The sequence below is a fragment of the Hyalella azteca genome, unplaced genomic scaffold (assembly GCF_000764305.2).
Source record: "Hyalella azteca isolate HAZT.00-mixed unplaced genomic scaffold, Hazt_2.0.2 contig5144, whole genome shotgun sequence".
Classification (NCBI taxonomy): Eukaryota; Metazoa; Arthropoda; class Malacostraca; order Amphipoda; family Hyalellidae; genus Hyalella; species Hyalella azteca.
Window position 1 is genome coordinate 22,687 of NW_025935343.1, and position 15,083 is coordinate 37,769.

Consider the following 15,083-nt stretch of genomic DNA (forward strand, 5'->3'; position numbering starts at 1 on the left):
CTCGCAACAGGTTCTATCATCAAGCTACTTGTAACTCACTCCTCGATGTGTCATCCTTCACCTGGAACTTGCAAGCGCGTGCCTCTGCATCGGAAAACCTGCTCATACAAATGGAGGTGCACAGATAACGTGAGCTGATGTGGGTGCAACGAATGTTGCGTGGGGCGCCGGTGTTGCGGAACAAGAAGAATGTTGCGTGGGGCGTCTGTGTTGCGGAACAAGAAGAATGTTGCGTGGGGCGTCTGTGTTGCGGAACAAGAGGAATGTTGCGTGGGGTGCCTGTGTTGCGGAACAAGAAGAATGTTGCATGGGGCGCTTGTGTTGCGGAACAAGAAGAATGTTGCGTGGGGCGCTTGTGTTGCGGAACAAGAAGAATGTTGCGTGGGGCGCTTGTGTTGCGGAACAAGAAGAATGTTGCATGGGGCGCTTGTGTTGCGGAACAAGAAGAATGTTGCATGGGGCGCTTGTGTTGCGGAACAAGAAGAATGTTGCGTGGGGCGCTTGTGTTGCGGAACAAGAAGAATGTTGCGTGGGGCGCTTGTGTTGCGGAACAAGAAGAATGTTGCATGGGGCGCTTGTGTTGCGGAACAAGAAGAATGTTGCATGGGGCGTCTGTGTTGCGGAACAAGAAGAATGTTGCGTGGGGCGCCTGTGTTGCGGAACAAGAAGAATGTTGCGTGGGGCGTCTGTGTTGCGGAACAAGAAGAATGTTGCGTGGGGCGCCTGTGTTGCGGAACAAGAAGAATGTTGCGTGGGGCGCCTGTGTTGCGGAACAAGAAGAATGTTGCGTGGGGCGTCTGTGTTGCGGAACAAGAAGAATGTTGCGTGGGGCGTCTGTGTTGCGGAACACGAAGAATGTTGCGTGGAGCGTCTGTGTTGCGGAACAAGAAGAATGTTGCGTGGGGCGCTTGTGTTGCGGAACACGAAGAATGTTGCGTGGGGCGTCTGTGTTGCGGAACACGAAGAATGTTGCGTGGGGCGTCTGTGTTGCGGAACAAGAAGAATGTTGCGTGGAGCGTCTGTGTTGCGGAACAAGAAGAATGTTGCGTGGGGCGCCGGTGTTGCGGAACATAATGGATGTTGTGGTGATGCATCGGACTGTGATCGTCATAAGGATGGAAATATGTAATTATTAGTGTTCGCTAAATTTTACATTAAAATTTATATAGGGGAAGAATTGCGTATTTATAACACAACGAATGCCATACACGTATTCATTAATACATTGATCAATATTAGTTTGCAAGTATTGCTAGAATATAGAAAATACATTTTCTTTCGATCATTCAAGACAAGTTTCGACAAGACAACTTTTGCAATGTATAGCTACACCAAGTAAAATATATTTTCTGAAAAAATCAAATCGATTATGTTGCCATTAACCTGAGCAACCACGCCGACTTACTTTGTGGTCGTGACTGCAGTGGACAAAAGGCAAACGGCATTCACAGGAGACATGGATTTCTTAACCGTTGACAAGAACAAAAAGAAAAATTTATAGCTTCTGATTAACTCGTCTAACTTCTAGGATTGGATGATGATTGAGTTCACGCTAGCTGGAATATTTGAATGTGATGCAGTGCAAAATGAATTATATTATTTTAAATATTGATATGTTCATGTCATTAGAAATGGGAAAAAATAGGATAGCGGTGTCGGCGTTCACTAGGCCGTTAGACTTGACACCGATTCTTAACATCGCAGAAATATTCACAGCTTGTTGCTGGTCTCGAACATGCAACTTAAAACTCCAATTTACTTGTGTTTTACCGCCCGGCCTTCTCGCCGATTTGACCACAAATGTTGCATGTAACTGGGATCGAACTCGCATTCTAGTACTTTGAACTGTAACCACTGGGCCACCCTGCCTCTCCACAGTTATGTTTACGCCTGAATTTATTAATTCACTAGTTACATTAAGCAAGCGCCATTGTAAAAAATGAATGATTATCCTAGATACACATCAGGATATGGATCTATACAAACATTGTTAGGTTTTAATCGAAATATTTCAAATACATTCAAAAGCAACTCAGATGAACATATTCGTTGCTCGAGTTCAACGCTGACATAAGATAAATTACTATTTAATTATTCTATTTACGCAGATAAAGTTTAAATCCAAACTTTTTGCGTAGATTACCTTTGCCTATCGGGTTGCACGAAGTTTAACATCTAGGCGTTAGATCTTGCAATTAGAAATGCTTATAAAAATAAACCTATGAAAATGAAACGCTTATGAACATGTCAGGTGCAGCGAAGCAGCTTGATAGCAGCGATGAAGGAACATGTAATTCGGCACACCTCGTGTAAACCGAAATATTTATTCGAATTTACTAACTACTGCTAATTTAATTGTACAGGGTGTGTGTCATCTTTATAATCAGTCATGCATAAATAATTATGAGATAGAAAAAATGAGATATCGCGACCAGCCCCATGATAGTTCTCTTATCAAGTAAATCGCATTCAAAGCGAAAATAAAATAGTCTGCAAAACAAAATAGTTTGTAAGACAAAATAATCTGAAAAACCAAATATTGTACAACAATGAAGTTTGCAAAGGGAAATAGTTTGCAAAAGAAAATAGCTGGCAGAAAAAGTTAGCAAGAAAGGTTTGCAGGACAAAATGGCTTGCACGTCGAAGTAGTTTGCAAAACAAAATGGCTTGTATACAGAGCGGCAACAAGTATACTGAAACAAATGTGGCAAAACTCGTGTTCCAAAGACACGAGTTTTGCAAATGTACAAGACACTTGCAAATGTACAAGACACTTGCAAATGTACAAGACACTTGCAAATGTGCAAGACACGTGTTCCAAAGATACAAAACTGCATAAGATAAACAACCACAGACGATGAAGATGCACGGCCAAAGGCGCTAAAGATTCACAGCCACATATTTGCTTAGATACCAAGCCACATGCGTTCAAGATGTTCATTAACATGCGAAAAAGCTACACAATAAAATGCGGCAAATATACATAAAGTCTCATGTGACAAAGATGCGCAGCCACATTGGATATAGAGACAAAGCTCCGTGAGGCATATATACAACCATATGCATCAAAGATACACAGCCACAGGTGACAAAGATACGCAGTCACACTGCCCATACAATAGACAGCCACATATGCCGAAGATAGACTCAATAAGTAAGTATTTTTTAGTGAAACATTGAGTGTGTGGCGAGTAAAGGCGTTACCGCCTTGCGTATACTTGGATAAAGCTGCATGGTGATAAGGCCGCTGGCAGTTTGAGGATTGAGGCTCTAGCATCATTAATGTTAAGGACCACGGCTCTAGCATTATTAATGTTGAGGACCACAGCTCTAGCATTATTAATGTTGAGGACCACGGCTCTAGCATCATTAAAGTTAAGGACCACGGCTCTAGCATCATTAAGTTAAGGACCGCGGCTCTAGCATCATTAAAGTTAAGGACCACGGCTCTAGCATTATTAAAGTTAAGGACCACGGCTCTAGCATCATTAAAGTTAAGGACCGCGGCTCTAGCATCATTAATGTAGAGGACCACGGCTCTAGCATCATTAAAGTTAAGGACCACGGCTCTAACATCATTAATGTTGAGGACCGCGGCTCTATGCATCATTAAAGTTAAGGACCGCGACTGTAGCATCATTAAAGTTAAGGACCGCGGCTCTAGCATCATTAAAGTTAAGGACCGCGGCTCTAGCATCATTAATGTAGAGGACCACGGCTCTAGCATCATTAAAGTTAAGGACCACGGCTCTAACATCATTAATGTTGAGGACCGCGGCTCTATGCATCATTAAAGTTAAGGACCGCGACTGTAGCATCATTAATGTAGAGGACCACGGCTCTAGCATCATTAATGTTGAGGACCACGGCTCTGACATCATTAATGTTGAGGACCACGGCTCTAGCATCATTAAAGTTAAGGACCACGGCTCTAGCATCATTAATGTTGAGGACCACGGCTCTGGCATCATTAATGTTAAGGACCACGGCTCTAGCATCATTAATATTGAGGACAAAAAAAGATATTAGCTTGATACTGCCAGCAGATTCCACTCATTCGGCGCTAATGACTGGAAAGTGGTAATTACAGACAATCATTTAGGCTGAACTCCTACATATATGGGCTGAATTTGAGGCTGACCGTTTGAGGCTGATCGATACATTTTTTTGATCAATTTCATGCATTTTACTGCTCACAAAGAACGATGAGGATGAAGCGTTTGTGAGCCTTCGACAATGCAGTTCAAAAATAAGGTGAGCATAATAATGGTGATAATGTTTACAATTGTTGTTAACATATAGCTAAGTTCACTGTAGAAAAAATTGAATTTATTTACATTTTTATCAATGTTGTAGCACGAACATTTCTTTTTGGTCGAAAATTAATTTGATTCCGTCACATTCTCCTTGCGATTCTCGACTATAAGATACAACATTAAATTAATAATTTATTACAAATTCTTATAGACGCTTAATTATATATCTAAAACATCACTATTCACTAAGAATATTTTGTAAGTTTTCACTGAAAGATAATAATAACGTTAGTTTAGAACCGGAGAAACATGTGGCAGAATAAGAAGCTGCAAAAAAAATTAAAGCGTGTACACTAAAGCACTTTACACGATTTCTAAGGAATTGAAAGTCAGATTGGCATCGTGTGGAAATATGGAAATCATATCACGTGCATCAAGTCTCACAATGCACGTTGCATCACTCCTAGTACAGTTGTGAGTATGTGACTCACGCGTATCCCTAATACCCGTATGCACATCACGAACTCTATCGACACGAGCACCGTTCACCACATCAGCGCATACATCAGTACCGTCGTTATGTGCAACCGGCACTTCAGTGATGTCAACATCCGACAGACTAGAATGTACTATTGGGATAGAGACCTGGCGGTCATTAGAAGCCACGTGTTTCTTCTCCATCGGATGAATGAGAGTTTGTTCTTCTGTATCATCGTTATTTTCGGTCATGAGTGAGCGATTGTTTGCGCTATTCTTCCTTTTCTTCTTTCTTTTAATTCTCTTGGTGGCCTCCGTGTAGCTAGGTAAAGAATCATCGTCCACTTCAGACGACACACAGGAAGAGCAAGGCAGAACATGCGGCCTTCTGGAGCCCCTGGTGTCCAAACGACCGATGCCACTTGCCGAATAGCCGTTCAACCCACACTGTTCAGGTGACAAAATTGGAGTTAAGTGAACTTGGAGATCCAACTCCAGGTCTTTGGCTGTGGGTTTGGAAGCCACGTCATACGAGGGTGGAGGCTCGTCCATGACTATGATCACTTTATCGTTGACGGAACTATGGTCTGTAACGTCACTCTCATCGTTTGAACTGAAGTCGGTGTCGTTGAGGTGCCGGTGATGATGATGAAGGTAGAGGTAGTCGCGAGAAGTGTCGGTCTCCGACGAATTTCTTCGAGTGTCACACTGAAATGTGAACATGACGAGTTACTTTTCATATCAAATTCACAGGCAACCATGAAATAACTTTTTAATTTTTTAGGACATCAGAAGAAGAAAAACGAGGTAGCCGATAACTACATATAACAGTGCCTCACAATATTAAATCGAACGGCAAATGAAACAGGACGTCAGCAATATAAAGAACCAGCGTAATCGTTAGGTAACGAGGTGTTGACTGAAAATATATATCTGCGAACATGGTTCAGAAGTAACGTACTGTATTTCCGCTTACAGAGCTTCTTGCTTAAAAAGTCCCCTGCTTTCTACCTCCTGGAGCCACCAAAATTTTTTGGAACCATGCTAAAAATATTACTACTTTTTAAGCAAGTTGTGCGTAGAAAAAAGTAGAAGCAATTAGCGCAAATTCAAAGGCTCACCTCCGACTCGAGATCGTCAATGTTGTCATCTCTGATGGCTGATGCAGCGTTGCACCACTTAAGAATCCCATGCACCGACAACATCACAAGAAAGGCTGCCAAGCCCAGCTCTAGCATTCCATACTTGAAGGCCTGGAAGATCACGTACGAGCCAATAATCCAGGGCATGAAGTCATTGATGAAGGAACAGAGAACGCGGTATCCTATTTCCCTAGTACGGGATCGCGGGGTTCCTGCGGTGTCGGTTCGCGAGAACATCCACCATCTAGACTTGTTTTCCTGTATGGTTCTTGTTGATTCCTCATGATTGTTAGTCTCCGGTAATTGCGAGCTTGGTTCAGTGGCGTCATCATGAGAATTCGCGGCCCTCGGACATGTCCAGTGATGATTATTAGGCGCAGTTTGATTCATTGTGCGTAAGTGAGATGGATTGCGTGTAACTGAAATTAATACATTATGAACAGGAACAGAATCTGGATCGCATTCAGAGGCAGCTAGAAGTGAATTGTTTTCAGATGCAGAAATCTGGTGAATTGTTCGAATTTCGTCTGTGAGCGGATCATTCGCCCTGACATTCGCGGCATTTGTTGTTGGCTCCTGAGAAGCAAAGGAGACGGCCATGTTTTTTTTCAAACCTTGACAAAACTAATTGGATTTATTGAAAATTTCCCAATTTTACATTGTTATGTATCTGCCCAAAATTTGATACCCTAATAAAAGAACTCTGCAAGTACACCATAAGGAAATAAAAAATCAATATAGGCGAATGACAGAGTTATAGGTAAGATACACTTGATAACGAGCAAAATCTTTGTAAAAAATGACAGATGATGAATTCTGCTCCCGTTCAGCCTGTTGAGTTTTGACATGAGTAAAGATACTGGGTGTTGGAGGGGAATAATTTTAGCCAATTATCACCATATGTTGAAGAACTGTTGAAATTACCTCATTGACGTGCTGTTAAATTTATTTTTTTGGTTCGCACGTGCCGAACACAAATTTTCTACGTGGATAAAATGGCTGATTGACAAAAAAGTCGCGACTGCCCACTGCCAGGAGATGTAATAGTCAAAAGTCTGGTAATAACAGTTTATGTATGTCGCCTGATCAGTATTCTCGCCATGCTGAAGCTGCATTGCTTCCCCCTTGTTTGGTTAGATTCACTCGGAAGTAGAAGAGATTTTTAAGGCAATGAATTCCAGAATTCTTTAAATGATTAGTGGGTATTATTGCAGATTAACTACATCCAAAAAAAGGGTGTTTTTTTTTTAATTATATGTTTTTTGGGGTGTAGATTACGAATCTGAAATCCATTTTTGGCGGTCGGCATCGGAAAACCGATTTTTTTCGCGACTTACTAACATGGGGGTTACGTAAAAGGCATTTTTAGCGCGATTTTTGGGTCGGAAAAAAATCGGTTTTCCGATGCCGACCGCCAAAAATGGATTTCAGATTCGTAATCTACACCCCAAAAAACATATAATTAAAAAAAAAACACCCTTTTTTTTGGATGTAGTTAATCTGCAATAATACCATCTACACCCCAAAAAACATATAATTAAAAAAAAAACACCCTTTTTTTTGGATGTAGTTAATCTGCAATAATACCGATTAGTGTAGCTGCCTCCATCTTAGTCTTTGTTATCAAATGGGAGTAAAATGTCTGTTCATTTTTAAATATCAAGCAGATAATTTTGATACCAACACAATGTTCGAATTATTATCACAGTTCAGACGCTGCAATTGTTATTACTTTCAGTTGTCACTTCTGGTACTACCTACTATAGTAGTGGTAATAATACGTGGCAATTCTAACGAACCCTAAAACAATTTTAGCTACTAAACGATCATGCAAATGCACGTTCACGGAAGAACGCAGTTGTCATTGAAGGGCACTCAACATTTTCGATTAGCCTGGTTTGCAAGCTTGAAGTAACATTCCCTACCGTTCTCGTACCAATAGAATAGTCCTGCCAATACTGGCCCGAAAAATGATAGGGCGAATTCATTATACGCCTATGGTGCATTGACAAATTAAAATTTTGATTAGTCACAGTGTAGACTGTCAGACTGTGGCCTTGGGGACTGTCCAGCTGACTTAATTCAGACCCCCAGCAAAAAAACCCTAATGCTTCTCAGTTACTAGTTCCCGGGCTGATGAAGTTTAAAATTATCTAACCTGTAGTCCTTGCCTCTGTGAATGCTATCGAAAACTTTCGAGAAATCACGGAACGAAAAGTTTAAGCCCATGCAGGAATGCACAATGATTACACATTCTCATCGAAGTTTACATAACGGGGGGCGGGGTTGAGGAGGGGAAACGTGCGTTGTTGTAGTTAAGCCCAACTGTACAAAAAAAATACATAGAATCTGCTAACAATTCAATTTAAAGTTCCCAAGAGTCACGTCGCAAACATTATCAGACTTAGTCTACGTTCATAGTTCAACTCGCAAAAGGATAATAATTTCGTTGGTTTGTATCTATTTGTGTGTTATAAAGCAAGCGTCCCTTAGAATGACATCTATTATACCCAATAGACATTATTACTCTAAGCAACTAATTCATCTATGGGAATTCTGGACCATTAACCGATCTTAGAATTTTTCTTGCGCATCAGGAAACAACAGACTGCGAATTTAATCTATTCTCAAAGAGTGCATGACCACAATACCAATAGTGACATTCGTACACAAAAGCCTAGCAACTGAATTCACCGTCAGTAGCAAAAGGTTATGAACACATTAATTCATGTACCCATTATGTTTTGGATAGTCTAGATCCTAGATGACCAAATATAACTTAGCAATACACAATTTAAAATGCAACACTAGATTAAAATCACACAACCCTAGATTTAATCTCAAAAATAAGATTAAATGCGTTAATGATGCGCTTAATATTGTAGGGATATTTGTTTAACGTTTCGCAAACGCAATTCGCTTCGTAACACTTCGGCCTGTCAACAAAGGAGCGTCCAGCCTGACAACCTCACATTCTGAGCTCCTGAGAGACACTGAATGTGGTGCCTCACTGACACTGCCGTGCCTCGTAGCAATGATGGTGGCGGTGGTAGCAACAGGAGTTACAGTGGTGGCGGTGGTAGCAACAGGTGTAATAGTGGTGGCGGTGGTAGCAACAGGAGTAATAGTGGTGGCGGTGGTAGCAACAGGAGTAATAGTGGGGGCGGTGGTAGTAACAGGAGTAATAGTGGTGGCGGTGGTAGTAACAGGAGTAATAGTGGTGGCGGTGGTAGCAACAGGAGTAATAGTGGTGGCGGTGGTAGCAACAGGAGTAATAGTGGTGGCGGTGACTTTATGAAGAGTTTAGGACTTCGTAGTCCACGGTCAAGCTGATGCTCCGCCTTCGTAGTCATTCATCTCCAAGTCGTCGATAGGGAAGTCGCCTCGCCCAGCCCAAGGGTTGCGGATGTAACGTTGGACGTGTTCCGTCTATTTGGGCCAGCCTTTGGGCCAGCTGATGTAAGATGCTGTTGCTGAGGGTAGCTATAACTGGACAAACCGGGATCTTCTTCTGAAACTTATCCAGCTATCTCCTGAAAGTCACAAGAGTAAACCACTCCTCTTATCACCATTGGAAAAGCGTTAAGCAGCTTTGGTCTTACCTCTGACAGTGATCCCTCACGAAGAGTCTGAGCTCTGGCCACAGCTCGGTTACTTTTATGGAGGTATCCTGCAAAGTTTCCCCCTCCTTTCGTTGTCAGATGTCACTATTTTGGAGTCTCGCTCTCAGTTGGGAGCCAGTCCGGTTATTATCTTCCAAGTGTACAGTATGATGTACCTCTCTCTTCTCCTCTCCAGTGAGGAAAAAAAGTAGGAATGAAATCTATGGAAGTAAATTGCCGAGGAAATCTAATGCCGAATAACTCTAGTCGCTAAAAAACGACTTTTAGGTGTTTGTAGTGAGTTTCACTTTTATTACTGGCAATCAATACATCGTCAGGCTACGGATAATCAAAGGGAAGGCCTCTTAGAACCTCATCTATAAAGCGCTGAAACGTTTGAGCCGCATTGCGTAATTGGAAAGGCATACGAAAAAGTTCAAAAATTACAACAGGAGTTGTGATTGCTGTTTTCGGGATCACCGCTTCGCAAATCGGAATCTGATTGTAGGCGCGCACTAGTTTAATTTTGCTGATCGTGCTATTCGCAGGTTACGATGCAATAACCGTCTTGCATGAATGGTAGAGGGTAACGTTCAGGAACTCGAGAGTTAAGTGCTCTCTAGTCGCTACATGGACGCCAGTCACCGTTGCTCTTGGTAACCACGGGGAGGGCTGAACGACATGCTACTGGTAGAACGTCTCACTATGCCGAGCTCACACGTGTGGTCAAATTATTGTGTTGCAGCTGTTCGCTAGCTGTCCGTTGATAACCGGCGTGCTTCGCTAGCACTGGAACACCGGTAGTTTCAATGTGGTGGCACACTGGGCGTTTCAGGGGAATATCGGCGTCCAAAGGCTTGAGTAAAAATGGAAATTGCAATAGTAGCCTATCTTAATTACTGACACTTGCACTGTTAATAACCGAAATCCTTCATTGAATGAACCTGTTTACAAGGTGGTCTGTTTTTTAAATTGGTTGCACCGTCCACAGAATACGCTTCTTCAGGTCGACCACGAGGTTGTAGTGGTACAAAAAGTATGCACCCATTATAGGTTGTTTCACATTTGCGATCAAAAACATCCGCCGAAACGTCCGTCGTAGGCCAAAATCCAATGTGAGAGTCTTTTCTCCAAAGGCTGGTATGGATGATTCATTCTCTGCATAGAGATATGACTTTGGTGGCTTCAGGCGGTCGGGCGTAGACGCTGGGGGTATGCTAACATCGGCACCTGTGTTAAAAATTTCAAATTAGTGTGACGATCTGGGAGTATTGAAACACGGTGTTTGCAAGTGGTAGTCGTCGTGACACTCGCGGCTCTCGTTTCACAACAGTTGCAAAGAGGAACGCATTTTCGTGCTGCCGCTCCGAAACGCTTGTTGTAGTAGCAGTGCTGACCTGGAGCTGCGGAATGGAGTTTGTCGCTATGATTTTCTCGCTGGGGGCTGCAGCGTTGCTCGTGCCTTTGGCGGTCTAATGAAGGGGAACGTGCTTTGTCCTCGTTTTTTTACTATGATGAGTAACTTCGAAACATGATCCGCGAGGACAGATAATTTCTGCTCCAAGTAAAGAATTTGGGGATTTGATTGGGACGATGTTTGTACTGCATTGTTGTTTTTACGTCCTAAACGCGGTCTGCAATCTTGCTTATCGGTATGTCCCCAGTGCCGTATCCGTTGGCATCGTTGCTAAAACACGCTGGATCGGAAGCTTCTGTATAAAAGCTCACGGAAAATTTTTGTATCGAAATTTTTGCTGCCCTGCTAGAGTAGGCTCTGCATATGACATAGAAGCTGCGATGGCTTATGATCGCCAAGGTCTTCCTTTACCTTTAGAAAAGAGATTATGGCTAGTTTCATCTTAAACTTCGGTTGAGCACAAAATATCGCGCACTTTGCTATTACTTCGTACCGAAGAGCAGACACTAAGTGATTATACTTGGTAAGGCTTCGTGCGATGCCGTGTAGGCTGATATTTGTCCCGGCATATGCACATCAGGCAACAGGGTCCTGCATCCATATTTGCGGAAGCTTCAGTGCGACTGCCAGTAGTCCCAGTACAGATGGTGTGTCGCTATATTGGCACTTAATTAGCAGGTCTGCGTGTGACTCAGTTCAAGCAGAAGGGCTGACTGGTGTCCCAGGGTAGGAGATCGATTTGTGATTAATTAGCTGCCCATCTATTTCATTTACCTCATATTTTACATGCTGGACTGACATGTTCCTCTTAGTGAAGTAAAAGTAAATAATGAGTAGTGGCTTACCAATCAATTTGCATATGTCAGATAGATGAAGTCTGAATACCTAGTTGAAATGCTTGAATTTGAATTGAGGGAATTCGAACATTGGGTGTGCTGTCGTGCTGAGGTAGGGATTTCCGTAGATCAGATTTACTTGAAATGACTCCCTTTATTCCTGCTCCTAGGATGTATGATAACCCATTCTCACGCAGGTATCATTAATACGTCACTGAATCATTTTAGTTTGTTTTAGTGCATTTACCAAGCCGTCAAGCAAACGTGAGTAACGAATGTTTCTACAGGGAAGAATTTCATGCAAGTTGTGGTAGTGCAAACACTACATAACTGGAGGCCGATTTTTTGCTAAAGTCAGAAGGGGCTGGTAATAACTGAGATTACTAGCTTAGTTGCCTATATTATGTAGCTGATTTCTTGTGTTCTGAGATATATGCTTAGGTACATTAGTTTGAATCGCTGGTACTTGTGGATGCCATCGCCTTTCCATAAACTAGACATTGTCCGTAATATGCTGATACTTGCATTTGAGAAAGCTAAAGCTATTTTTGGAACCGAGGTGCAAGAATTTATTCAAACGTTCTCTTTTTGGTGTCAAAACCCTCTTTGTGAATACCAGAATTAAACTAAGTTTCGGAATGTTCATCCTTCGGAATGTTCATCCTTCGGAATGTTCATCCTTCGGAATGTTCATCCTTGCATTGAGAAAGAGCAGTTTTCAATCTCTCTAATTCTAAATTACTGATGCAGTACCGGTAGTATTCCACTCATTATGCTAAAAGCCAAAAAACAGTTAATCATGCACGTTTATTTGTTCTTAGAACATCAAAATTTTTAAGTGTCTTTTCTTGCCTTTCACTTGAATGACTGTGATGCAATTCCATATGACCAGCTTTCTTACGCTGGCACAATAGAATGAATGGAGAATTAGATACTCCTCTATTCTGGTCCTTCATCGCTGTCTAGTCAGTGTTAGGCGAATAAGATAACACAATTTTATTTCAGGTTTAAATTATTCCGCGACAATAATTAATAATGATGCTTAAGGCAATAACATAGACAATAATAATTATTTAGGGCTGATGGGGTAACCCGGCTAAATTACAATAGGCTAGCAAAGTTGCTAGAAAATGAGTTGCGGAGGTAACTGGAAGAGATATTTATGTATGCTCGCTTCAAAACAATGTTGCGTCACCAAAAGCTGTAGGACGTCATCATGATGCAAGGCGAGTAATCATGAGGATAGTAAATTAAATAACTTGGGTGTTCAAAGCGCTTGTCAATGCATCACCACTTTAGTTATTAATGCATGGCATTGAGAATGGTCCAACGTCAACATCCCTTGAGAAGAAGGTTCCCCACTCAGGTTCCATCTTTCTCGATGAAAACGCGAGATCTAATCAGTCACCAAAAGATCACACAGGTTCCATCTTTCTCGATGAAAACGCGAGATCTAATCAGTAAGTCAGTAACCACAAGAATATCTAACCAAAGAATCAGTTTAACGATCACAATGCGCATCAAACGGCACACAGTCATATTCGGGTGGACAGCTTGTCAAATAACAATGGTAAAATCCATAAAAATATGGTTGAAGTAACATACAACAGTTGGGCACGGCGAGACGAGTTTAGCATTTAAAATTCTTCCCCGCGATAGCCATCAATACGTAGGTTAGTGATGGGTAAGATAGGAAGGCTACGTTCTTGTCAAATAAACGATTAAGTTTTACTTCTAAATTTCAAGTTAGGACTCTTTGTTCAGTTCACTTCTATCATATGGAAAAAACTGAGGATTCTGTGAAAATAAAATTTGAAGTTTGTCCATGGTTCATGTTTAAATATTTGAAGTTTATTCGTATTCTTACCAAGCCAGGAAGAAAACTGTCCTGATTTAGAATTAGCATAGCTAATGTTCCACATTTTGTAATAGTAATAGCGGTGTCAGCGATAGTTAGGCATTAGATCGCCTATTCTGAACATCGCAGAATTTTCACAGCGCGTCACCGGTCTCGAACACGTAACTCACTCTTCCAATTTTGCTGTGTCTCGGCCATCTTGCTCATTGTAGCCAGAACTGTCGCAGGTAGCCAGGATCGAACCCACAGCTCACTAACTGTCCCAGCTTCCTTTCATTCCTGTGACAGTTCTGGTCAAAATCGGCAAGATGGTTGGGAGTTGGAGATTAGCTTGATTGAAGCACCAAGTTTCGTGTTCGAAACCTCGGCGAGCTGCGAGAATAGTGGCTTATTGTGCGGAACGGCGACAGGCCATTTGGCTAATTGAAAACTGTTACCACTATTACTAAAATTATGTCTCGTCCGGCATTAAGCTTTCAAATGGACTGCGCAAATGATAGTAGATCATAGGATTCACGTCACGTCACACGCCATACTCACTGCGAATTTTTACGAAGTGGGAACATCGACATCTCTTCCTCAGCATCGCCTTGAGTAAACTGTGCACGCGTCACAAACTCACAACTCAGAAGGGCAGGCGGGGCTATCTGTTAGTTATCAAGAGCTAAATTTTGTTTCCGGAACACGGAAACAATAATAATAATAATTACTTCGAAATCAGGAAACTACTGGGCTGAGAAGTAAACTGTAATAGTCGAGTCCGCGGCCGCTCGGAAAAAATTTAATATAATTTTCGCCGAGTGTACATGCCTATTAATTGAATTCTATAATCGAATGGAGTTCTCAGCAAGAAACAAATGTGTATCTTAGTAGGAACCTTTTTAATATGCTGGTTAGAGCCGCCTATGAAATTGAGTGCTAAAAGCAGTAGCGCCTTTATTCCATAAACACTGCTCCCGTCAGTACAGTCTTCATAGACTCGCCTCCTAAGCATGGCCCTACCTCCAAAATTACCCCGAATTTCCTCCGGAACAAAAATTTTTTTGCTTGGGCCCAAAGGCTAGTTAACGAATTAAATTTGTAGCCAACGGCTGTGCTCCCGAAGAGACATGACTAAGTTATGAAAATGAATAAGTTTTGGCTTGATTTGTTTGCCACCTTTGGTACCCGTAATTTCCTCGTATTAAGACTTTTTGAAAACGAGTAATCAACATTAAAAATTCAGAAGCAGGTCAGACTTGATTTAATCTTCAGCACCGACACAAATATCGTAGTCGTACCTCGGTCAAATTATCTAGGGCTTTCTCATCAGCGAAAAACTCACGTGGGAGCACAAAAAGCGTACGGCAGCCTCGCGTCAGATTGACCGCCGTGGGCAATCATTAGGCACCGCTTCCTGGGCAGATCTTACACCTAATATTAGCTCAAACTGAATCAAAGTCCCTCACAAACCAGAGAGGACTGGCACACACGGATAAGTGAGCGTGAATCTTCT

General features: G+C 42.0%; 1 protein-coding gene across 1 annotated transcript; it reads right to left on the reverse strand.

Moving 5' to 3' along the window:
- Window positions 1-1,983: 1,983 nt before the first annotated feature.
- On the reverse strand, window positions 1,984-14,188 carry LOC108666123. The gene is made up of 3 exons (XM_018152939.2): window positions 14,129-14,188; window positions 5,855-6,578; window positions 1,984-5,441 (listed from the first exon to the last, which is right to left on the reverse strand). Exons 2-3 carry the CDS (start codon window positions 6,473-6,475, stop codon window positions 4,620-4,622), a joined length of 1,443 nt encoding a protein of 480 aa, XP_018008428.1. The 5' UTR covers window positions 6,476-6,578; window positions 14,129-14,188; the 3' UTR covers window positions 1,984-4,619.
- Window positions 14,189-15,083: the final 895 nt, after the last annotated feature.

Excerpts from the sequence above, each read along its gene's own strand:
- LOC108666123 (XM_018152939.2), bottom strand. The coding sequence starts at position 6,475 with ATGGCCGTCTCCTTTGCTTCTCAGGAGCCAACAACAAATGCCGCGAAT. Across the intron at positions 5,442-5,854 it reads TTGACGATCTCGAGTCGGAG|TGTGACACTCGAAGAAATTC; the intron begins GTGAGCCTTTGA and ends TTCACATTTCAG.